The sequence below is a fragment of the Oncorhynchus clarkii genome, chromosome 17 (assembly GCF_045791955.1).
Source record: "Oncorhynchus clarkii lewisi isolate Uvic-CL-2024 chromosome 17, UVic_Ocla_1.0, whole genome shotgun sequence".
NCBI classification, from domain to species: Eukaryota; Metazoa; Chordata; class Actinopteri; order Salmoniformes; family Salmonidae; genus Oncorhynchus; species Oncorhynchus clarkii.
The window spans coordinates 12,318,902-12,343,618 of record NC_092163.1 but is presented as its reverse complement, the minus strand read 5'-3'; the positions used below and the strand labels follow the sequence as shown (position 1 = coordinate 12,343,618).

General features: G+C 44.2%; 1 protein-coding gene across 1 annotated transcript in view; it reads left to right on the top strand.

Annotated features, from left to right (window-relative positions):
• The window catches only part of LOC139370281 (BOS complex subunit NOMO1-like), a 40,778-nt gene extending 19,535 nt beyond the window's left edge, over nt 1-21,243 (top strand). Inside the window, exons 21-45 of the mRNA XM_071109670.1 lie at nt 79-185; nt 423-495; nt 694-846; nt 2,846-2,983; nt 3,305-3,394; nt 3,543-3,648; nt 3,841-3,991; nt 4,125-4,302; nt 4,630-4,771; nt 5,137-5,268; nt 5,561-5,697; nt 7,719-7,806; nt 7,999-8,062; nt 8,155-8,250; nt 8,432-8,733; nt 11,335-11,494; nt 11,845-11,971; nt 12,274-12,387; nt 12,609-12,736; nt 13,039-13,180; nt 13,408-13,602; nt 14,326-14,427; nt 18,657-18,776; nt 19,063-19,155; nt 19,472-21,243. Of these exons, the coding sequence (XP_070965771.1) occupies nt 79-185; nt 423-495; nt 694-846; nt 2,846-2,983; nt 3,305-3,394; nt 3,543-3,648; nt 3,841-3,991; nt 4,125-4,302; nt 4,630-4,771; nt 5,137-5,268; nt 5,561-5,697; nt 7,719-7,806; nt 7,999-8,062; nt 8,155-8,250; nt 8,432-8,733; nt 11,335-11,494; nt 11,845-11,971; nt 12,274-12,387; nt 12,609-12,736; nt 13,039-13,180; nt 13,408-13,602; nt 14,326-14,427; nt 18,657-18,776; nt 19,063-19,155; nt 19,472-19,603 (3,270 nt within the window). The 3' untranslated portion in view covers nt 19,604-21,243. The remainder of the gene's footprint in view (nt 1-78; nt 186-422; nt 496-693; nt 847-2,845; nt 2,984-3,304; nt 3,395-3,542; nt 3,649-3,840; nt 3,992-4,124; nt 4,303-4,629; nt 4,772-5,136; nt 5,269-5,560; nt 5,698-7,718; nt 7,807-7,998; nt 8,063-8,154; nt 8,251-8,431; nt 8,734-11,334; nt 11,495-11,844; nt 11,972-12,273; nt 12,388-12,608; nt 12,737-13,038; nt 13,181-13,407; nt 13,603-14,325; nt 14,428-18,656; nt 18,777-19,062; nt 19,156-19,471) is intronic.
• The last annotated feature ends 3,474 nt before the right edge of the window (nt 21,244-24,717 follow it).

Below are 24,717 nucleotides of genomic sequence, written 5' to 3'. Positions count from 1 at the left end.
TTACCGGATATACAGTATGTGCATTTCTGAAATAATTGTTTACTTTGTTGTGGCGTTAATGTGTTGTGTATGTCCCAGGTGCTAAGTAAAGGCCAACTCCTGGGCCCAGCTGGGGTGGAGATCAGCCTGACCAGGGAGGGAACAGGAGAAAAGCTGCAGACTGTGCTCACTCAGCCTGGAGGAAAGTAAGGGACCGCTCCTCAAACTCTTAACAGCATTACTTTAAACTACAAGGCAATATAACTACCCCTTACAACACAAACAAACACACTGGCTTTTTTTTCAGTCGTGGCAACTCAAGCCATTCATATCAATGCTAATGCTTTTGTACACATCCTCTGTTGTTTTGTATCAGGACAATATACGTGGGGGTGGTACAAGCACTAGGCTTCTAACACAGACTGTTTTGGGTCATTTCACAGGTACACCTTCTCCAAAGTACTTCCTGGAAGTTATGACATCATTGCTTCTCATCCGTCCTGGACCTTGGAGCAGGTGAGTTTCTTTCTGCAGGGCTCATGTGTTATTGGCACAACTTTAGTTGGATGCAATTGGAACTCAATCCTATTGCACAAGTAATATAAGCAAGCAGAGTAAGAACATAAGTGATTACAGGTAGTGTGAACTATGCAAAAAGAATTAGAGCAAAAACGTCCAAATGCTTCACAATCATTTTGCGTTGTCTTTCCACAGAGCGCTACGTCAGTGCGTGTGTCCAGTGCCAATGCAGCGGCTGCAGAACATCTGGTGGTGGGAGGGTACGATGTCTCTGGGGAGGTCCGGAGTGATGGGGAGCCCATGAAAAAAGTCACCTTCCTCCTCTACTCTGCCACAGTGAAGAAGGAGGTCAAATATATTTGTATTGAATTGAATGGCAAATTGAAAGAGCGGTGATGTCCAGTCTGCTGTATTTCTGTACATATTGTGATACACTACAGTGATATTTTATCCTTAATGTTGGCTGTCTATGAAGCTGGGCATTTAACCTCATGAATGGTTAAATTATGATATACAGTGAGGGGGGAAAAGTATTTGATCCCCTGCTGATTTTGTACGTTTGCCCACTGACAAAGAAATTATCCGTCTATAATTTTAATGGTAGGTTTATTTGAACAGTGAGAGACGAAATAACAACAAAAAAATCAGGAAAACGCATGTCAAAAATGTTACAAATTGGTTTGCATTTTAATGAGGGAAATAAGTATGTGACCCCCTCTCAATCAGGAAGATTTCTGGCTCCCAGGTGTCTTTTATACAGGTAACGAGCTGAGATTAGGAGCACACTCTTAGGGAGTGCTCCTAATCTCAGTTTGTTACCTGTATAAAAGACACCTGTCCACAGAAGCAATCCATCAATCAGATTCCAAACTCTCCACCATGGCCAAGACCAAAGAGCTCTCCAAGGATGTCAGGGACAAGATTGTAGATCTACACAAGGCTGGAATGGGCTACAAGACCATCGCCAAGCAGCTTGGTGAGAAGGTGACAACAGTTGGTGCTATTATTCGTAATTGGAAGAAACACAATATAACTGTCAATCTCCCTCGACCTGGGGCTCCATACAAGATCTCACCTTGTGGAGTTGCAATGATCATGAGAACAGTGAGGAATCAGCCCAGAACTGCACGGGAGGATATTGTCAATGATCTCAAGGCAGCTGGGACCATAGTCACCAAAAAAACAATTGGTAACACACTACACCGTGAAGGACTGAAATCCTGCAGCGCCCGCAAGGTCCCCCTGCTCAAGAAAGCAAATATACATGCCCTTCTGAAGTTTGCCAATGAACATCTGAATGATTGAGGACAACTGGGTGAAAGTGTTGTGGTCAGATGAGACCAAAATGGAACTCTTTTGCATCAACTCAACTCGCTGTGTTTGGAGAGGAGGAGGAATGCTGCCTATGACCCCAAGAACACCATCCCCACCGTCAAATATGGAGGTGGAAACATTATGCTTTGGGGGTGGTTTTCTGCTAAGGGGACAGGACAACTTCACCGCATCAAAGGGACTATGGACGGGGCCATGTACCGTCAAATCTTGGGTGAGAACCTCCTTCCCTCAGCCATGGCATTGAAAATGGGTCGTGCATGACAATGACCCAAAACACACGGCCAAGGCAACAAAGGAGTGGCTCAAGAAGAAGCACATTAAGGTCCTGGAGTGGCCTAGCCAGTCTCCAGACCTTAATCCCATAGAAAATCTGTGGAGGGAGCTGAAAGTTCCAGTTGCCAAACGTCAGCCTCAACCTTAATGACTTGGAGAAGGTCTGCAAAGAGGAGTGGGACAAAATCTCTCCTGAGATGTGTGCAAACCTGGTGGCCAACTACAAGAAACGTCTGACCTCTGATTGCCAACAAGGGTTTTGACACCAAGTACTAACTCATGTTTTGCAGAGGGGTCAAATACTTATTTCCCTCGTTAAAATGCAAATCAAATTATAACATTTTTGACGTGTTTTTCCGGATTTTTGTTGTTGTTATTCTGTCTCTCAATGTTAAAATAAACCTACCATTAAAATTATAGACCAATCTATTCTTTGTCAGTAGAAAAAAGTACAAAATCAGCAGTGGATCAAATACTTTTTCCCCTCACTGTAGTAACCCAGACAGATACATACAGTTTTTACTCAAAACGGGAATTTCAAGTTTCAGATATATGTAATACTTATCTTAGATCCAGGCTGTATCACAACCGGCCGTGATTGGGAGTCCCATAGGGCGGCGCACAATTGGCCCAGAGTCGTCCGGTGTTGGCCGCCATTGTAAATAAGAATTTGACTTGCCTAGTTAAATTTAAAATATATAAAATTCCCTCTAATATGTGTATTTCTTGTGTTTCCTAGGACGTCAGTGTCTGTAACACAGCCCCAGTGGATGGAGCCGAGTCTGGAGATGACTCCCTGGTCTACCTGTGTAGCGCCCTATCCCGAGAGGACGGCATCTTCTCCTTCCCCTCACTGGCCAGCGGAGACTACACTGTGGTAAGATGGCCGCCACAACACACCCGTGTTGTTCACACTGCACTTATCCCATGGCAAATTAGCCCTGGGCTAAGAAAATGCTCTGGGAAAAGGCCTTTTGAAGACTACGTATTCAGCACATATCCCTCCCAGTTAATGTGTGTTGCTGAAATAGCGCTGTTGGTGTTCTTAGGTTGTCTTTAATGTGTAAAATATCCTTGGGATCTGGAAGGCTCTGTTCAAAAATCTGGAGGGCTCTATACAAAAATAATGTATTATGTACTTAGTCTGGTTTCTTGTCCTTCACTTTGACTATGTTGGACTAATTTGTCTGTGTTTCAGATTCCCTTCTACAGGGGAGAGAGGATCACGTTTGATGTGGCACCTTCCAGAATGGACTTCAGGGTGGAGCACAACAGCTTGAAGCTGGAGGTAAGTTTACAGTGCTCCAGCTTCCTGCTTGGCTGCTACTTATGGGTTAAAATTGTACAGCATTGGTCTTTGTCATGTGATTAACAGAGGTTATGGTACTGTACATGACCCTGGAGATGTCGTGTTTTGTGTTTCTCTCTCTCTGTAGCCCATCTTCCGTGTCATGGGTTTCTCTGTGACCGGCAGGGTTCTCAACAGCCTGGAGGGGGACGGGGTACCTGACGCCACGGTAACCCTCAACAACCAGATCAAAGGTAACCATAGTGACATCCACCACCCCATTTCTCTTCTATTATCTGTGTTCAAATTCGGAGGAGAAATATCAGAGATGACATTGTTTGATTAACGTGGAGACATGCTATGTTCATTTGCGTTGGGATTGTCCTTCTGCCGAACCCTTTCTTTCTCTCTCCCTTTTCCTCCCTCTCTTTCTTCCCTTCTAACAGTTCTGACCAAAGAGGACGGCTCCTACCGCCTGGAGAATATGACCACCGGTACCTACACCCTCCGCACGCACAAGGACCTCATGTTTTTTGAGCCAATCACAGTGAAGATAGCTCCCAACACGCCTCAACTCCCTGACATCATCACTGCTGGGTGAGTTTCGACTTTCAATGTGTCCTATTGATGCCCCCATCTATAATCATAACATGCATCTGACATAACAGCTACGTGGTTGTTTTGTTGAAGCATTATAAATTATAAATGTCATTCTCATCCCCCTCTCCAGGTTCAGCGTGTGTGGTCAGATCGCTATCACCCGTCTGCCAGAGAGCCTGAAGCAGCAGGGGCGTTACAAGGTGACCCTCACTCCCCTGGGACAGGACAATACCGCCACCCGCACCACCGACTCAGACCAGCAGGGGGCCTTCTGCTTCCATGCCAAACCTGGAGACTACAGTGTTACCGTACGTTACAGAAATACAGCTTGTTCTGACTATGAGATGAATTGTCTGTATTTTGGTGGCTTTGGTTGTATTGAGCGAAGTTGCCCTTAGTCCCTTATCTAGGATCAGCTTAGCTGCTCTGAATCATATCCCTATAAGGGTGAAGAAAGCATACTAAAGTGATCTATGATCAGTGTCTATGGGCAACTTCATCCTACTTCCAGTCCTATTTACGTGAGATCAGCTCTTAGTGATGTTACCCTCAAAATACAACTAAACAGGATTTGTCCATTTACCTTGGCTGTACTTAGGCTAACGTTTCATCCTGTCTTCCATCCTTCCCTGCAGGTGTCTCTTCCTGAGGCGGAGGTGAAGGCTGGCCTGGCCCTGCAGCCTGCTGCTCTGGAGGTCTCCTTGGTGGACAGGCCCCTCTCCGACCTCCTCTTCACCCAGTTCATGGCCTCCGTCTCGGGCAGGGTCTACTGTCTGGGTAAGCCTGCCCTGGAGTTCTCTCCCATTAGTCTATGACTCACTCTGAACATTTCCTGTTTAGATGTCAAGTAGGAATAATTCAAGGTTAACAATAACCCCTTAGGGAGAAGTAACTCCTATTCAACAGGGAACAGTAGGGCGCATTTTCTGTTGAATGAAAACAGTCATGGTTAAAAGTGCTTTTCTATTAGACAGACTGAGTGTGTTTTGATGCCTAACTGGGTCATTGTCAGGACAAACGCTGAAAACAGTCAATCTGAATGCTCTATTAGTCCTAGCATTCTCGTTAGAAAGCTAATCAGCGACGGTCTCATTTTCACGGCTTTGCCACTTTGAATAACCTTTGACCTCTTGACCCCCCAGCGAACTGTGATGACCTGTCGGTGACCCTGCAGCCGGTGAGTCGTCAGGGGGAGAGGAGGAGCGTGCTCCTCTCAGGGAGCGGTGACACCTTGGAAATCTCCTTCGACCACGTCCTGCCTGGCAAATACAAAGGTACGGACCTCCTGGGTCGTGTTCATTGGGGAAAAAGGTATTTCAAAATAATAATAATAATAATTAATTGTTGCTATGAAAAACAAACATGTATTTTTGGACATTATCTTTTTAGTAGCTCCTCGTTTTTTCTGTATCTACTGAACAAGTAAGTATGTTATAGGATGATCAATGTTGTCAGAGAAGAAATCCATACACTAAAGCCAGGCTGTACTCCAGGTTCTCAGGCTAGGTTATGTATGTCTTGTCAATATTGTAGCAATGTCTGACGCTCTGCTCTCCTCCCTCCCAGTGAGTATCTCCCATGAGGAGTGGTGCTGGAAGCTCAAGTCAGTGGAGGTGGAGGTGCTGGACTCTGACGTGCTGGGAGTAGAGCTCAGACAGATAGGCTACATCCTCCGCTGCTCCCTGTCCCACGCCATCACCCTGGTCAGTAGTAACACAGGGGAGGGCTGTGTGTAGGGGACATAGAGAGTGTGTCTTTAGGTTTGTTCATATGTGTAGTTGTGTGCATGTGTTCCTGCATGTATTTCTGTTTATGCTTGTTATACACTACACGGCCGAAAGTATGTATTTGGACACCACGTAAATTTGGCTATTTCAGCCACATCCGTTGCTGACCGGTGTATAAAATCGACCACCCAGCCATGCAATCTCCATAGACAAACATTGGCCTTTACTGAAGAGCTCAGTGACTTTCAACGTGGCACAACAAGTCAGTTATTCCAAATCTTTCCTGCTAGAGCTGCCCCGGTCAACTGTAACATGCTGACCACACCGCCCAGGTCGTGTGCGTTGCAAAATAAATGTACACGTTATTAAATCAATGCACCCACGCTGCTTGTGCGCGTCAACGAGCGTCTTCATAGCCAGGCGCTAAAATAGAACTTGGTTCTTTTTGTGAAGTTTGACGTCCTGCAAGTCCCGCCTCTCCCATCTCCTCATTGGTTTTTAGGAGCATATACCAAACGTGGGTGATTGAAAGACAAACTGAGGTCCACACTCCAGTCCAGTTGGTGGTGTAATGCACCTTAAAGTTGATTGCCAGCCGCTATATAAAGTCCGAAGAAGAAGAAGAAGCCTGAGGAGATCGGTTTACCCTTTTATCTGTGGATTAATTGTCGGAGTAGATGACCTTGTGCGTTTCAAGTAAAATTACAAACCAATGTTTATATCCAAGGAGAAATTAGCTAGCAACAGCAAGCTAGCTAGCTAAATTGCCATGAATGTTTTGTGTGTTTCGACCGGTCCCCAAATTAATATAGTTGGTTCAGAGTTTGTTTTGATATTTCAACCTGCATATCCTTATCGTGTCTGGTGTGGATGGACAAAATCAACATGCGTGCGTGCGGTCTAGTCCACATGTAAGTCCTGTTATTGTGAAGTGGAAGCATCTAGGAGCAACAATGGCTCAGACAGTAGGCCACACAAGCTCACAGAACGAGACCGCAGAGTCCTGATGCGTGTAGCCCTTTTAAATCTGTCCTCTGTTTAAGCACTCACTACCGAGTTCTAAACTGCCTCTGGAAGCAACGTCAGCACAATAAAATGTTAATTGGGAGCGTCATGAAATGGGTTTCCATGGCCGAGCAGCCGCACACAATCCTAAGATCTCCATGTGCAATGACAAGAGTTGACTGGAGTGGTGTAAAGCTCCCCACAATTGGCCTTTGGAGCAGTGGAAACGCGTTCTCTGGAGCGATGAATCATGCTTCACCATCTGGCAGTTTGACGGATTAATCTGGGTTTGGTGGATGCCAGGAGAACGCTACCAGCCCCAATGCCAACTGTAAAGTTTGGTGGAGGAGGAATAATGGTCTGGGGCTGTTTTTGATGGTTTGGGCTAGGCCCCTTAATTCCAGTGAAGGGAAATGTTCACGCTTCAGCATACAAAAACATTCTAGACAAATCTGTGCTTCCAACTTTGTGGCAACAGTTTGGGGGAGGCTCTTTGCTTTTTCAGCATGACAATGCCCCTGTGCACAAATCGAGGTCCATACAGAAATGGTTTGGCGAGATCAGTGTGGAAGAACTTGACAGCCTGCACAGAGCCCTGACCTCAACCCCATCGAACACCTTTGGGATGAATTGGAACGCTAACTGGCTGCCAGGCCTAATCGCCCAACATCAGTGCCCGACCTCACTAATGCTCTTGTGGCTGATTGGAAGCAAGTCCAGCAGCAATGTTCCAACATCTAGTGGAAAGCCTTCCCAGAAGAGTGGAGGCTGTTGTGGCAGCAAAGGGAGGACCAACTCCATATTAATGCCCACGATTTTGGAATGAGATGTTCGATGAGCAGCTGTGCACATACTGTTGGACAGCTGCTCTGATAAGAAAGAGTGTGAGTGAATGGTTCGAGCATAATGGTTCTTAAATAGCTCGTACGTTATTTTACATAATCGTGGTTGCTGGTGTGAAAGTCTAAATGAGTGTGTATGTATCTTGGCAGGAGTTCTTTCAGGACGGCAGCAAGCCTGAGAATGTTGGCGTCTATAACCTCTCCAAGGGTGTCAACCGCTTCTGTCTCTCCAAGCCTGGTGGGAGAAACTCCTCTTCTTTTCACTTGTCTTCGATTCTCTTCAATATCCTTACTGAAAGACCTCTGGAAAATAAAATATGTCTTTGAGACTAACCTAGGGTAATATAGGTTACCGGTAGATACATGAGTAAAATATATATATGTATATATAATAATATGCTTATTAATCATCTAATCTTGCCTTTGCCAGGTTTGTACAAAGTGACTCCTCAATCTTGCCACCAATTCGAACAGGACTATTATACCTACGACACGTAAGGGTGTTCTATTGGATCCATTTCTATGTTTTCCTTTTACATAGCTCCACCAAAGTGAATGACTCTACTTGTCTAAATGTGTCCTTCAGGTCAGCCCCCACTATCCTGACCCTGACTGCAGTGAGACATCACATGACTGGCCTAATCACCACTGATAAGATCCTGGATGTCACGGTCACCATCAAGTTAGTCCCCGTCATCTCCAAAAAGTTGGAGATTTACATGCATTTCCAGAATTAACGTTTAAACCTGAAATGACTCTTGTTTTTCTAAATATGACAACAACAACAAAAAAGATTATCACGGTGTTCCTCCTGTAGGTCGTCCATAGTCTAACCTAAACACTGTTTATGTGTCTTCCATCAGATCCTCCATAGAGTCTGAGCCAGCTCTGGTCCTAGGCCCTCTGAGAAGCCTGGAGGAGCAGAGACAGGAGCAGCAGCTGCAGGAGATCGAGCTGCGGCGCCAGGAGAGGGAGAGGCGTGCCCAAGAGGCTGAGGATGGAGGTGACAGCCAGCCCCCCATCCAAGAGAGAGCTGATGAGCTCACCAGCCCCTTTCACTACGAATTTTCTTACTGGGCCAGGGCTGGGGAGAGGATCACTGTGACTCCCTCCTCCAAGGAGCTGCTCTTCTATCCGCCGGAGATTGAGGCTACTATCACTGGAGGTCGGAGTTCACTTCCTTGTTATCCTCTTCTTTTGTGTTATGTTATTGTGTGTGTGTGTTTGGTCTGTGGTGTCTGTCTGCATATCTCTCTGTGTGGTGTGTAGTGGAAATTCTAACCAAAGGGGAAAGAGACTGTAGATTCTTCAAACAACAATTATATTTAATAAGATTTGCAAAAAATGGATCAGTCAACAATCCACACAACAGTGCAGAGTTAAAAGCCCAACGAACAGAGTTGGCTCTCTGCTGTTATAGAAAGTACAACCTCTTGTCTACATGGCAGTTTATCAGATGTGTGTAAACAGGGGCGGAACATAGTGTGTACAAGGCGATTGGTTTGTCTTTGCAGATTTTAAGATGGCTCGAGGTTGATAGCTCGAGGGCTCAACCGTCTAACTGCATTTATCACAGCTCACAGATAGTAAAAACATGGGATGTCTCACATGCTGGGGTCACACCCAAACGGATCTTCGCTGTATGGGGCGGCAGGGTAGCCTATTGGTTAGAGTGTTGGACTAGTAACCGGAAGGTTGCAAGTTCAAACCCCCAAGCTGACAAGGTACAAAGCTGTTGTTCTGCCCCTGAACAGGCAGTTAACCCACTGTTCCTAGGCCGTCATTGAAAATAAGAATTTGTTCTTAACTGACTTGCCTAGTTACAGTGCCTTGCGAAAGTATTCGGCCCCCTTGAACTTTGTGACCTTTTGCCACATTTCAGGCTTCAAACATAAAGATATAAAACTATATTTTTGTGTGAAGAATCAACAACAAGTGGGACACAATCATGAAGTGGAACGACATTTATTGGATATTTCAAACTTTTTTAACAAATCAAAAACTGAAAAATTGGGCGTGCAAAATTATTCAGCCCCCTTAAGTTAATACTTTGTAGCGCCACCTTTTGCTGCGATTACAGCTGTAAGTCGCTTGGGGTATGTCTCTATCAGTTTTGCACATCGAGAGACTGAAATTTTTTCCCATTCCTCCTTGCAAAACAGCTCCAGCTCAGTGAGGTTGGATGGAGAGCATTTGTGAACAGCAGTTTTCAGTTCTTTCCACAGATTCTCGATTGGATTCAGGTCTGTACTTTGACTTGGCCATTCTAACACCTGGATATGTTTATTTTTGAACCATTCCATTGTAGATTTTGCTTTATGTTTTGGATCATTGTCTTGTTGGAAGACAAATCTCTGTCCCAGTCTCAGGTCTTTTGCAGACTCCATCAGGTTTTCTTCCAGAATGATCCTGTATTTGGCTCCATCCATCTTCCCATCAATTTTAACCATCTTCCCTGTCCCTGCTGAAGAAAAGCAGGCCCAAAGCATGATGCTGCCACCACCATGTTTGACAGTGGGGATGGTGTGTTCAGCTGTGTTGCTTTTACGCCAAACATAACGTTTTGCATTGTTGCCAAAAAGTTCAATTTTGGTTTCATCTGACCAGAGCACCTTCTTCCACATGTTTGGTGTGTCTCCCAGGTGGCTTGTGGCAAACTTTAAACAACACTTTTTATGGATATCTTTAAGAAATGGCTTTCTTCTTGCCACTCTTCCATAAAGGCCAGATGTGTGCAATATACGACTGATTGTTGTCCTATGGACAGAGTCTCCCACCTCAGCTGTAGATCTCTGCAGTTCATCCAGAGTGATCATGGGCCTCTTGGCTGCATCTCTGATCAGTCTTCTCCTTGTATGAGCTGAAAGTTTAGAGGGACGGCCAGGTCTTGGTAGATTTGCAGTGGTCTGATACTCCTTCCATTTCAATATTATCGCTTGCACAGTGCTCCTTGGGATGTTTAAAGCTTGGGAAATCTTTTTGTATCAAAATCCGGCTTTAAACTTCTTCACAACAGTATCTCGGACCTGCCTGGTGTGTTCCTTGTTCTTCATGATGCGCTTTTAACGGACCTCTGAGACTATCACAGTGCAGGTGCATTTATACGGAGACTTGATTACACACAGGTGGATTGTATTTATCATCATTAGTCATTTAGGTCAACATTGGATCATTCAGAGATCCTCACTGAACTTCTGGAGAGAGTTTGCTGCACTGAAAGTAAAAGGGCTGAATAATTTTGCACGCCCAATTTTTCAGTTTTTGATTTGTTAAAAAAGTTTGAAATATCCAATAAATGTCGTTCCACTTCATGATTGTGTCCCACTTGTTGTTGATTCTTCACAAAAAAATACAGTTTTATATCTTTATGTTTGAAGCCTGAAATGTGGCAAAAGGTCGCAAAGTTCAAGGGGGCCGAATACTTTCGCAAGGCACTGTAAATAAAAAAAATACGCCCAGTCTTGTGACTGAGTAACACAGACACATTTGTATCAGGTTAGAAGAAAAAAACACTTAACATATGGCAAGAGACAATTCTCTTAAGTAGTATCACACGGGATAGCATAACTCATTTAGTCATTTTCCACCACAGGTGTATAACCTGTTTTTGTCTGTCTCTACATTTATATATGGTAACTCCCTATTCTCTGCCCCCACCAGCACCCATCCACAGAGATCTGTCCAGGGCGTGTGGTGGACATCACCGGCCATGAAGCTGTGTCTGTGTCCAGCAGTAATCTTCTCTTATTCTGTCCCCTTCTCACAGAGTCTTGTCCAGGGCGTGTGGTGGACATCGCAGGGCGCGCTGGTCTGTTCCTGGGGGGCCAAGTGACTCCAGAACTGCAGGGGGTGGAGATCTCCATCACCGAGAGAGGAGCCAAGGCCCCCCTCATCACCGTCGCCACCAATGAGAACGGGGCTTACAGGTATACATGACTATCCCCTAACCATAACCTCGGTCACTGCTGTGTTAGCCGTAAGGCTAGCATGGCCTACTCACCCTTGCCCTAGGCATCAGGCAAAACATCTTGCAAGCTGGGGTTTCTTGTTCAAATCATGCTCTTGTTGTTTTTTTAACAATACATTTGACCACTTTGCGTCTTAATCTAACCACTTGAAATGTCCACCATGTTACATATTTGTTGCTTTAGATTAGCTTCAGGCAGGTTTTCTCATGGTGTTTGATAAATGCTCCTTGATTGTGACATTTGTCGGAAACGTACAGTAATACAAGTCAATCTAAATGACTCTCTAATGGTTGTTTCTCCCTCCCCAGTGTTGGTCCCCTGCACAGTGACCGTCACTATGACATCAGTGCCAGTAAGGAGGGCTTCATCCTCAGCACTGTCCAGGGAACCCAGGGAGACTTCAAGGCCTTCGCCCTGGCTGGAGTCACCTTCAAGGTACAGAACACATACTACTAGCGAGCTCCGTGGAAAGAACAGGCCATTTATTAGCTTTTGTCTTGTTGGCAAAACAGTTTTTTGTTTAATTAGTAACATCCCTCCTTCGGTAGGGTGAGGGTTGTTTAATAAATAGTTGATGAGTCTGTTCTGCGAATGTATTGCCATTCAACAGTGTTCTTTTGGAATTTTGCCTTGGTGTCGAACTGCAACTTAAATATAGTTTTGGCTGCGGCAGTGTTTGTATAGTCTTATACAGTGTGTTCATTGTCATATCTCCTATCTTTCTCTGTGTGTCGTAGATCAAGTCAGAGGATGGTCACGCTCTGTCTGGAGTCCTGCTGTCTCTCAGTGGAGGATCGTTCAGATCCAACCTGCTCACCCAGGACACTGGTGTCCTCACCTTCAACAACTTGGTAAGGACCTTGATGTTGACTGAACTCAACACCTACTTCATCCCTGTATTATCCTCCTCCTGAATGATTGACTATTAAACACACCGGGCTACTAGGTGGAAGTCTATATTCTGTGTGATGTGAACTGGTGCTGATTGGATTGGTGCAGCAACACTGCAGGTGGCATTTATTGATTGCATCTCATCTGTTCTTCCCTTCTATCCCTCCATCCCTCCCCTCAGAGCCCAGGGCAGTACTACTTCAAGCCCATGATGAAGGAGTTCAGGTTTGAGCCAGCCTCTCAGATGATCACCGTCGAGGAGGGACAGAACCTCAGCATCGACATCACCGGATTCAAAACCGCATACAGGTACTAGAAACGGGCCAATCAAATCCATCTTTATCTTTGTAGCACTTTTCATAGAAAGTGAGTGAAACCCAATGAGCTTTAAACTAACTGCAAAAATGTACTAAACAAGGCAGAATGATGTTCAATTCCCCCCCAAGGCATCACTAGCCACTTATTTTTATTGTAACAAATCTTATTCAGGCCTGTTCTTGCTGACTTACTTGACAAGGAGCTTAACAGTCCCATCCCCAAATGGCGGTGTGTGTAATTATTTGTCTGTCCTATCAATCCCCAAAATGGCTGATTTACTGCTTCCTATCTAGCTGCTACGGGGCAGTTCAGTCCCTGAGTGGAGATGCTGAGAGGGATGTGTCAGTGGAGGCAGTGGGACAGGCAGAGTGTAGTATCTACAGCGAGGAGACAGTCACTGACGAGGAGGGACGCTTCAGGCTCAGGGGCCTGCTGGTGAGTCGGGCCTTTTTCAGTCTTCATAAGAGCTACATAAAGCAGTTATAAAGCCTGTATACAAGCACATAAAGTATTTATGAAGATGACGTAACGATACAACACATTTGTAAGAGTTACTTTGTGCAGAATGAGTCATTGCGTTTGATACCCCCAAACACTGCTGTTGCAATTGCTAATAGCTCTGCTATTATTTTTGTGCTGCTAACTTTGAGCTTCTCTCACAGCCTGGCTGTAGATACCTGATCCAGCTGAGAGCACAGGGCAACGACCACATCGAGAGAGCCCTGCCTCAGCACCGCTCCATAGAGGTTGGGAGCACCGACATCGTGGGAGTCAACATCATCGCCTTCAGGCAGATCAACCAGTTTGACCTGAGTGGGAACATCATCACCTCATCAGAACACCTACCCACCCTCTCTGTAAGATCCCTTCACTACAATACCCATAAACCCCCACCAGAACACCTGCCCACCCTCTCTGTAAGATCCCTTCACTACAATACCCATAAACCCCCACCAGAACACCTGCCCACCATCTCTGTAAGATCCCTTCACTACAATACCTCTAAACCCTCACCAGAACACCTGCCCACCCTCTCTGTAAGATCCCCGCACTACAATACCCATAAACCCTCACCAGAACACCTGCCCACCCTCTCTGTAAGATCCCCTCACTACAATACCCATAAACCCTCACCAGAACACCTGCCCACCCTCTCTGTAAGATCCCCTCACTACAATACCCATAAACCCTCACCAGAACACCTGCCCACCCTCTCTGTAAGATCCCCTCACTACAATACCTGTAAACCCTCACCAGAACACCTGCCCACCCTCTCTGTAAGATCCCCTCACTACAATACCTGTAAACCCTCACCAGAACACCTGCCCACCCTCTCTGTAAGATCCCTTCACTACAATACCTGTAAACCCTCACCAGAACACCTGCCCACCCTCTCTGTAAGATCCCTTCACTACAATACCCATAAACCCTCACCAGAACACCTGCCCACCCTCTCTGTAAGATCCCTTCACTACAATACCCGTAAGAGGACTAATGCTGAAATGGGTTATATCCATCTAGAGTCCTCTATTTAATTCTATGGCTCCATATAATTGTATTTCTCCTCCTGTCCCGTGCAGGTGAAGCTGTATAAGAGTGACAACCTTGACAACCCCATCAACAGTGTGTCTTTGGGACAGTCCCTCTTCTTTCACTTCCCGCCTCTGGACAGGGATGGAGAGGTATGGACCTGCTATTAGTATGTAAGGTGGTATAAGGCGGGCTAGAAATGTGTGTAGCTGATAGCAAGCTGACCTGAAGCACTGCTGTACCCAACCCAGAAATGGCTCTTCTCGGTCAGTGGTATTACTTAAATCAAATCACAACTTATTTAAGTTGTATTTAACAAAGTCGTAATACGCTTCCCAGAAACTAAAAATAATCTAAATAATAACAAAATTTTATCAATTAAAGCAGAAGACAACAGAGAAATCGAGAACAAAATGAATCTGTTTATTTTGGGATTGTCAGTTTAACAATGTACAACATATAGAAATACATTAATTAAGTTGTTGTTTTTTCAGGATATAATAGTGAATAGTAAAGTTCTTCACTCTATGAAAATTCACTATATATATTTTTTTCTTAGAGTAATACCAGCTCAGATTTCATCATGTGATACATTTATCTACACTGTAGATGAATGTATCGATAGAGAAATAAAAACTTTTTGTTGTATAGAAAACACTTGGGTGGCCGCCTACGTGTGTTTTCGGGCCGCCTGTGTCAAAACAATTACAAGTAAAGTACTTTTCAGGATGGAAAAACGTTTTTGGTGTAAACTTAAATGACTTAAACCAGATATGTAGAAAAGACAATGGACCATTATATTTTTATAATATAATCTTTGAGAACTAACAATCACCAAAATAAAAGCTAGACAGTCGGGGAGAATCTAAAATTCAAAAAGTTATGCCTTGAAGAGTATTTTTGATGACGCGTGGGGCCCCCATTGATTTTCTTATGATTCAATCCGTTTTAAAACGGCTACATTTTTCACTGCCAACAACACGAGGGCCTCTAAAATGTTGGTTGGTGAACCCACCACCCAAGCTCCATTTTGATCCTGAAAAAAATAACTGTTAATTACTTACATTGATTTCTATACTACAGATGGCAAACTTAACTACTGTGTCTTTACAAACCAATCACAAGCATATTATGGCTTCACTACACTGAACTAAATATAACATGTAAAGTGGTGGTCCCGTGTTTCATGACCTGAAGTAATAGAGAGCCCAAAATGTTCCCATACGCACAAATAGCTCATTTAGTTCAATTTATTTGCACCAATGTATTTCTATCCCTGTTAATGAACATTTCTCCTTTTGCCAAGATAATCCATCCACCTGACAGGTGTGGAATATCAAGAAGTTGATTAAACAGCATGATAATTCGAGAGAAAAAGGAAGGAAGAATTTGTGTGGACTTTACATGTTAAAGTAGACACTGGTGTTATGGTATTAATAATCCACTTTCTCACAAATCCCTAGATATTTCACGTCACACCCAAAGTCATTCAATGCATTTAGAGGAATATGTTGTACGCCTCCATACATCATAGCACAGTCCCAACTTCTGAATCCGGTTCAGACCACCACCGCCGTTGTCAGTGCTGTGCCGTCAACCCGTTTCCAGGTCCCTTCCGTCTCTCCGTCAAGTCAGACCAATCCAGATGCATTGGTCAAATACCTGTTCCTCTTGGCTGTTTATGGTCACCAGGTCTCTCTGCCTCTGTAGGTCGGCTGTATAAATGTGATAGATGATCCCAGCCAGTAGGAGAAGACCCAGCAGCCCCAGACACGCTGTAGCAACAACAAAGGGTCTCCTCCATGAGCTCTCAGAACCTGAGAGTTCAGGTTGTGGTGTGCTCCCTGGGGTAGACACGTGTCAAGACAAGTGTCTGAAGTTTCATAATTGCGCTGTCTATGGACCTCTTCATAGACGTTGGCTCCATTACCAAACAGGTCCTCTGAGTGTTCAGGCTGTTTCATAGTAGGGCTGTTCGTAGACATCGTCATAGACGTCGGCCCCATTATCTTCATTGGTAAAAGTGGCCCGGGACATCTCCATGGTCTACCGCGGTCTCTGAGAGCTGTCAAGTGAGTATATGAAGATGTATATGGAGGGAAAATGGAAAACAAAGGCTAGCTGTAACAATTTAAATATCATCTGTGTCAGCCCCAAGCAAATTTAGAGAGTTTCCCGAACTCCTGCTCCTTCCTTTTCACCTTTCTGCAGATGTGTACCCTCTGTTTACTACATCACCAAAGGTATGTGGACACCTTCTTGTCAAACATCTCATTCCAAAATCATGAGCATTAATATGGAGTTGGTCCTCCCTTTGCTGCTACAACAGCCTCCACTCTTCTGGGAAGGCTTTCCACTAGATGTTGGAACATTGCTGCAGGGACTTGCTTCCATTCAGCCACAAGCATTAGTGAGGTTGGGCGAATAGGCCTGGCTCGCAGTCGGCGTTCCAATTCATCCCAAAGGTTGAGGTCAGGGTTCTATGCAGGCCAGTCAAGTTCTTCCACACCGATCTCGACAAACGATTTCTGTATGGACCTTGCTTTGTGCAAGGGGGTATTGTCATGCTGAAACAGGAAAGGACCTTCCCCAAACTGTTGCCACAAATTTGAAAGCACAGAATCGTATAGAATGTCATTGTATGCTGTAGCGTTAAGATTTCCCTTCACTGAAATTAAGGGGCCTAGCTCAAAACAAGAAAAACAGCCCCAGATTATTATTCCTCCTCCACCAAACTTTACAGTTTGCACTATGCATTGGGGCAGGTAGTGTTCTCTTGGCATCCGCCAAACCCAGATTCATCCGCCGTACTGCCAGATGGGGAAGCGTGATTCATCACTCCAGAGAACGTGTTTCCCCTGCTCCAGAGTCCAATTGTGGCGAGCTTTACACCACTCCAGCCGACGCTCGGCATTGGGCATGGAGATCTTAGGATTGTGTGCGGCTGCTCGGCCATGGAAGCCCATTTCATGACGCTCCCGACGAACAGTTATTGTGCTGACTTGGCGGTCCTGTTCTGTAAACTTGTGTAGCCTACCACTTTGTGGCTGAGCCGTTGTTGCTCCTAGACGTTTCCACTTCACAATAACAGCACTTACGGTTTTCCAGGGCAGAAAGTTGACGAACTGACTTGTTTGGAAATTGGCATTCTGTGATGGTGCCATGTTGAAAGTTACTGAGCTCTTCAGTAAGGCTATTCTACGGTCTATGTTTGTCTATGGAGATTGCATGGCTCTGTGCTCTATTTTATACAACTGTCAGCAACGGGTGTGGCTGAAATAGCCGAATCCCCAAATTTGGGGGTGTCCACATACTTTTGTGTGTATATAGTGTACATCAACATGTTCAGGAGGTCCAGGTCTACAAACATGGGTCATTATCATATTCATAACATTGATTTTACACCACAGACTACAGGTTGGATATGCTTGACCAGTGAGGATGTGGAACGGCTGGGGCTCTTTTACTCTCTTAATGAACCTGATTGGCCGAGAAGTTTTAACTTTTAAAAACTGTTTTTCAAATGTTTTTCCAGACTTACAAACCGTCATGGTGCAGCAGCTCCCCCCTCCCCCGTAGAAATGAAACCTAACGGGTCATAAAAAAGCAATGCAAAATAGTGATAGAATGATGGTCTCTCCAAGTGTATTAACCAACAGTAACGGATTTTAGTTCGCCCCCCTTCTAAACCCCACCCCACCCCCACTTGATCAGTGGTTGAGAAATGCCAGAGAAATGCCAGCGTAGGTGAGGAAAAGTTTCAAACAAAGCAGAGTAGATTGAAATAAATGTTCTCATTTCCTTTTTTTAATCATTGATATCGGTTCTTTTTGACTTGTTTTGGTTTACAGTATGTATTTTTTTCCCTCTAAATTTCATTTTACGACTCATGAAAAATAACTCAATTGATCTTCTTTTTGATCAAATGTGATGCCATATATATATATATATATATATGTATGTGTGTGTGTGTGTGTGTGTGTGTGTGTGTAACCTGAAAACTGTTATCGGTAGAGAGGTTTGAATCTCTCTTTATTGGTCCATTAACTTAAACTTCACCCATGTAAATCCTGCTGATTTTAGAATGTCTTGTGTAAATTGTTCTTTCAACCAGCAACTAACTTTCAGAAAATTACACTGCTCACATCTGTCACACTTATACAGTGTTAGTTTCATCAGCTGTTGTACAATATGATAGAAAAGGAAAAAAAAAAAAAATGATTTTTGACAGCACTGGGCCTTTTAATGGTTGCTATTCGCCTGATAATAGAAAGTAGTGTAGGTTTATCCAGAGGTTCTGTGTCAGTGGAATTAACATTACAGAGTATGTTGTCATCACCATAAATATACTTTTTGTTGTGTGTCCTCTCCCCCAATACAGACCTATGTGTTGATGCTGCACTCCACACTGTCTCGCTCCCAGTACGACTTCTCTCTGCCCCAAGTCTCCTTCACCTCTACAGGCTACCATAAGCACATCACTTTGACCTTCAACCCCAATGTAAGTACACAGTACCTACTCTGCCAGGGCTGAATCCTCCGGCTAGAAGTTCTCCGCAGCCACAGATCTAAGATCAGCTTATCCTGTCCGCATTCTAACCTTATCCATTATGTGGGAAAGCACAAAACAGATTTTAGATCAGCGTCTGCAGGCAACTTCATCCTAGTTCGGAAACAACTAATGTAATACATTTCGAATATTCTCATTACAGTGATAAAAAAAAGAGCCTGCATTGTGTGTCTTCTGAATAACGAATGAGAACCCAATGTGATGTTCTTCATCACAGCGTAAAGTTCCTGACCAGGACGTAGCCCAGGGCTCCTACATAGCTCTACCCCTCACTCTACTGCTCCTGCTGGCAGCCTACAACCATGAGAAGGTACACTGCCTCCACTCCTATTGCCTAGCCATGTATCATGTATCCAATGTACTGTAATTGAGTGGTCTGGTAAATGTTCAAGCAGACTTCCTATTGCCTTTGTATTATGGCATAAGTGTGTGTGTGTGTGTGTGTGTGTGTGTTTATTTATTTATATATATATATATATATCTCACACACACACACACACACACACACACTTTGTATTGAAAGAAACAACATTCTATTGGTTTCTAGGATCTTCATGGCATTTTAGTACACGGAAGACAATATAAAGTGGCACCTCACCCTTTTTTAACGCCCTGTCTCTCCCCAGGTGATCCCCCTGCTGCTGCAGCTGGTGAGCCGTCTGCAGGGGGTGCGCAGCCTGAGCCAGGCCGGTGGGGACAACGCTGCCCTGGACGAGGCCAAACGCCAGGCCAAGAGACAGAAGACCCGACGCACATGATCCACAGACCTAACATCTGGCATGTAAACTACCGCAACAGGAACCACAGACATGCTGTGTCTGAAATGGCACCCTGTTCCATGTATAGTGCACTACTTTTGACCAGAACCCTATGAGAGTAGTGCACTATGTAGGGGATAGGGCCATTTCAGTCGCAGCCATACTGTACCATAGCATACTTTACCATACTATACCCATAGCTAACCTGGCTCATTGGACTGATGTTACCAGCATGGGTTCTATGGAAGGGTCTATGGAAGACTGGCTGTGTAGTTCTGTTCTGTGGGACTCCTTCGTTTTATAGAACACTCATCAGAAATATTAAGAAGAATCCATTTTGTCGCTATGTATATGAGTCATTATTGCTTTTTTTTTGTTGTTTTTTTTGTACATTTGTAATGAATGAAATGTCAATTGAGAAAAGAAAAAAAAAACACTATGGAGGTCTTAATAAGGGAGGTGGTTATGTCAATGTGGGTTCCATGGGGATGTTGGGGTTCAGGGTCACGCTTTGTGGTAACGATGCATCATGAAAGCTTCGTTATAAAAGTGACAAACTGTTCATGACGAGTTATTTACTATGACGTGCAGTGGCATTCATTTTAATCACGTCCAATTCAGCCAACTGTTCAAGTCACTGCATGTGTCATAAGGAGGGCCAGGAGTTTTTTTTCCTGACCACATGACCTGACCAGATGTTGGACTATAAATTGTTCATAGTCAGATCACATGGTCTGAATAAACTCCTAGTATGGAATGGTTTGTCATAATGGTCCTGAATTGTTATGTCATGTTTCTATAATGGGTTCGACAGGCTGTGGTAGTTTGAAGCATGGTGGGTTTTATGTGTTGGTGTGTCAGTTTGCTCAGGGAGAGTGGGTGGGTTGAGGGTGGGGGGGGGGGGTCTAAAAGGTTTGAAAGGGTTAGGGTTAATCATTACAGTAACAAGATAAGAAAATAAGATTTTGGGTAGGGAGCTGTAGGGGTATATGTTAGTGATAATTATTAATTTATTAACGTTTTATTTGTCTGATGTGAATGATGAGCAGTTTGGTAGCAAATGTATTTTACGGTGTGTTTGATTTTTTTGAGAAAATAAACGTTCTGATTTCAAAGTATGCAAGCTATCTGAAGGCAAAGGCAACCAGTGTAACTGTATCAGACAAGTATCTACTACGTACGAGGAGATATTTCCTCAACAAATTCTGTGACGAATCCCAACTTTCACTTTAGAAGTCAAATCTTTACAGGTTTTCCCATTGACATCATTGCATTTAGGATTTGCAGTACAATGTTTGTCTTGACCTCACGTTGCCTTAAGCTAAAATAAAATATGTGATAATCATCTTAAATAATTACTGAAGAAAATGTAATTGGTTCATCCAAGTTTCTCCTCATGTGGTAATATTAATGCTGAATGTGAAATGGAACCACCTGAACCAATCTCTTGTTGTACATGGTATGCTATTCTCCTGTTCTTCTTAGTTAGTTATGGACAATTTTTTAAGAAAAAGATGAACAGGCCAATGGCTATTTACTCAGTTGAAACAAATTCCAATTAGGTTATGGTTGCCGGAGAGAGTCGGGTTGAAGGGTGATCTGTGTGAAATTAATGATAAATCTAATCTGACTTGGGAAAATGTGCTCCTGTTTGGCTCAGTTGGTAGAGCTGTGTGCAACTGTCCTGGGTTCGATTCCCCCTGGAGCCATGCAACAAATGTATGTGGCTTTGGACAGAAGCGACTGCTAACGGTTAGAGCGTTGGGCCACTAACCAAAAGGTCGCCTGGTCGAATACCCTAGCTGACGAGATGAAAAATCTGTCTGCGCCCTTAAGCAAGGTACTGAACCCTAATTTGCCTTAGGGGCGCCATGCTACTATAGCTGACCCTGTAAAACGACACATTTCACTGCACCTACCAAATTGTTGTATACCCTGAGTGTACAAAACATCAGGAACATCTTCCTAATATTAAGTTGCACCCCTTTTTCCCTCAGAATAGCCCCAATGTTGTCGTAGTATGGACTCTACAAGGTGTCAAGTGTTGTACAGGGATGCTGGCCCATGTTGACTCCAATGCTTCCCACAGTTGTGTCAAGTTGGCTGGATATCTTTTGGGTGGTGGAACCATTCTTGATACACATGAGAAACAGTTGAGTGTGAAAGCAGCTGCGTTGCTGTTCTTGACTCAAACCGGTAGCTTGGCACTTCTACCATACCCTGTTCAAAGGCACTTAAATCTTTTGTCTTTCCCATTCACCCTCTGAATGGCACACATACCAATTAGGTTATGGTTGAACATTGAAGTTACTCTACAATACTAACCTAAATGACAGAGTGAAAAGAACAGGTACAGCATGTGTTCGTTCTATCCCCACCATGACCAGCCTTATCCCTGGCCCCTGCACTGTTGACCTCTCCCCCATGTCTCAAGGCTTAAAAATCCCGAATTAACCTGTTTCCTCCACTTTTACTACACTAATTGAAGTGGATTTAACAAGTGACATCAATAAGAGATCATAACTTTCACCTGGTCAGTCTGTCATGGAAAGATGTTCCTAATGCTTGTACACTCGGTGTATGTACGTTGTGGTGGTGTTGTGTCATGACCATGTCTCCGGGGGGCAGTGTTGGGTAAGGAAACGATTGATCGATACAGTCAAGGCTTCTTTTCTACAGTATGAGAATCATGTCCTACTCACTGTTTATCATCTATGCATAGTCACTTTACCCTTAACTACATGTACATATTACCTCAATTGCCTTGACTAACCCTTACCACCAGACATTGACTCGGTGGTAAGGGTTAGTATATAGCCTCGTTATTATATATATATTTTTACTTTTAGTTTATTTAGCAAATATTTTCTTAGTCTTCATTCTTGGTTAAGGGCTTGTAAATAAGCAGTGTACGGTAAGGCTGTTGTATTCGGCGCATGTGACAAATCACATTTGATTTGATTTAATCAATACACCCTGTCACTACAAAAATACAGGCTTCCTTCCTAACTCCGTTGACAGAGAGGAAGGAAACCACTCAGGGATGTCACCATGAGACCAATGGTGATTTTAAACCAGTTACAGAATTGAATGGCTGTGATAGGAGAAAACTGAGGATGGATCAACAACATTGAAGTTACTCTACAATACTAACCTAAATGACAGAGTGAAAAGAACAGGTACAGCATGTGTTCGTTCCATCCCCACCATGACCAGCCTTATCCCTGGCCCCTGCACTGTTGACCTCTCCCCCAAGCTTACAGCTTCCACACTGAGGGTAGAGCTGATAGCCCTCAGCCAGACATGGCTTCAAATAGCATCCAAAATGTTTCAAATGCTGTCGAAGCTTGCCCGGCCCAATGAAACCAATGGAATAGCCCCAGAAGTCAGAATAGCCCCAGAAGTACATAAAATATTTTGAATACTATTTGGACCCAGGTCTGTCTGATGGTCCTCAGCCTGTGAAAATGATGGCTGGTGTCTGAGAGCTCTCTCATTGCTCCCCTCCGTCCCAGTCTACATTCCAAATGGCATCCTATTCCCGATTATAGTACACTACTTTTGATCAGAACCCATAGGCTTGCCCATAGGGCACTGGTCAAAATAATGCAATATGTAGGTAACAGGGTTCCATTTGGGATGTAACTCCAGTCTGCAGGGCTGTAATGGTTTGGTGGATTAAACTGCTCTCCTCTCTGGATTACTGTAATTCCCCTCTGAAATACAGCCTATTAGTCACTGTGGGCAACTCCACTCCCTCTCTGTCCCTCTGTGTCTCAACTGACATCATATTTCCTTTATAGTACACTACTTTTGACCCAGGGCCATAGGGTTCTGGTCAAAAGTAGTGCACTAAATAGGTACTAGACTGCTTTTTGGGGCGCAGACTCTGTCTGTGTCAGAGCAGGAGAGGAGATACAAAAATCGTCCCTGGGTTAGTGCTGAGAGGAAGCATGCTGGTGGGAGCGGTGGGATCTGGTGATGTCATCGTGTCATGTAAGTCTGCAGCAGCCCAGAGTAGGACACGAGCTAAACACTGTTTCAATTCTGCTATGGTTTTTGTTACTTTAATTAACTATCAAATATCCTCGATGGAAAATTGCATGTTGTATCTGTTTACCTATTTCATTTTCATGCATTTATAGTGCTGAGAGGAAGCATGTTGGTGGGAGAGATGGGATCCGATGATGTCATCGTGCCATGGAAGTGCAGTTCTGTTCTGCACAGTGTGGTTTTATTACTCTGATTAAGCTATCAAATAGTCTGGGTGGATAACGACACTGCGTATTAAAGAAGAGTAGCATTTATCACCGTTTGCTCTTCGTCTATTTACATATAGAATTGCATGATGGTGACACTTTTCAAATTGCACCGGGTAATTTTGAACATCTGTCTCTCCCATTACATCGTTGTTTTTGCCAAAGTGCTACATGACGTGCATGCCTCAGACGACCCCTACTCACACGCACACACACACACACACAGAAACCAGCCCTGTTTGCCTCAGACGACCGCTATACCCACTGCCAGCCAGCATTCGGTGCTCTGTCACACTCTGCCTCACACCCTCCTACACAAACACACACACACCACCTACTGCCATCCAAAACCCAGTCACCAGCTGCCTCTCTCTCTCACTGACTCACTCAGTCCCAGTCAGTCACAACACGTTCACCCAGACACAAGTCATCGCAGGGAAAGGGAGGGGGACACAAAACACAGTGACACATTAATACCAAACCAGACACTTGACGAGAGAGCCGTGGAGAACTGAGTGGAGTGAAGTGGAGACATTAGTAGCATCCCAAATGGCACCCTGTTCCCTACAATAGCACTATGGACTCTGGTCAGAAGTAGTGGACTATATTGGGAATAGGGTGCCATTTGGAATGAATATTAAATATTCATAGAAGGATGATGACAGACAGACATGACTTGTAGAGGGGTTGATCAGGGGAGGAAGGGTAATGGTATCACCAGCTGCCTCTGATATCGAGATGGCGCCGACAGAGATGGTCGCCTCGCTTCTAGTCCTTAGGAAACTATGCAGTATTTTGTTTTTTATGTACTATTTCTTACATTGTTAGCCCAGAAAATCGTAACTGTTATTACAC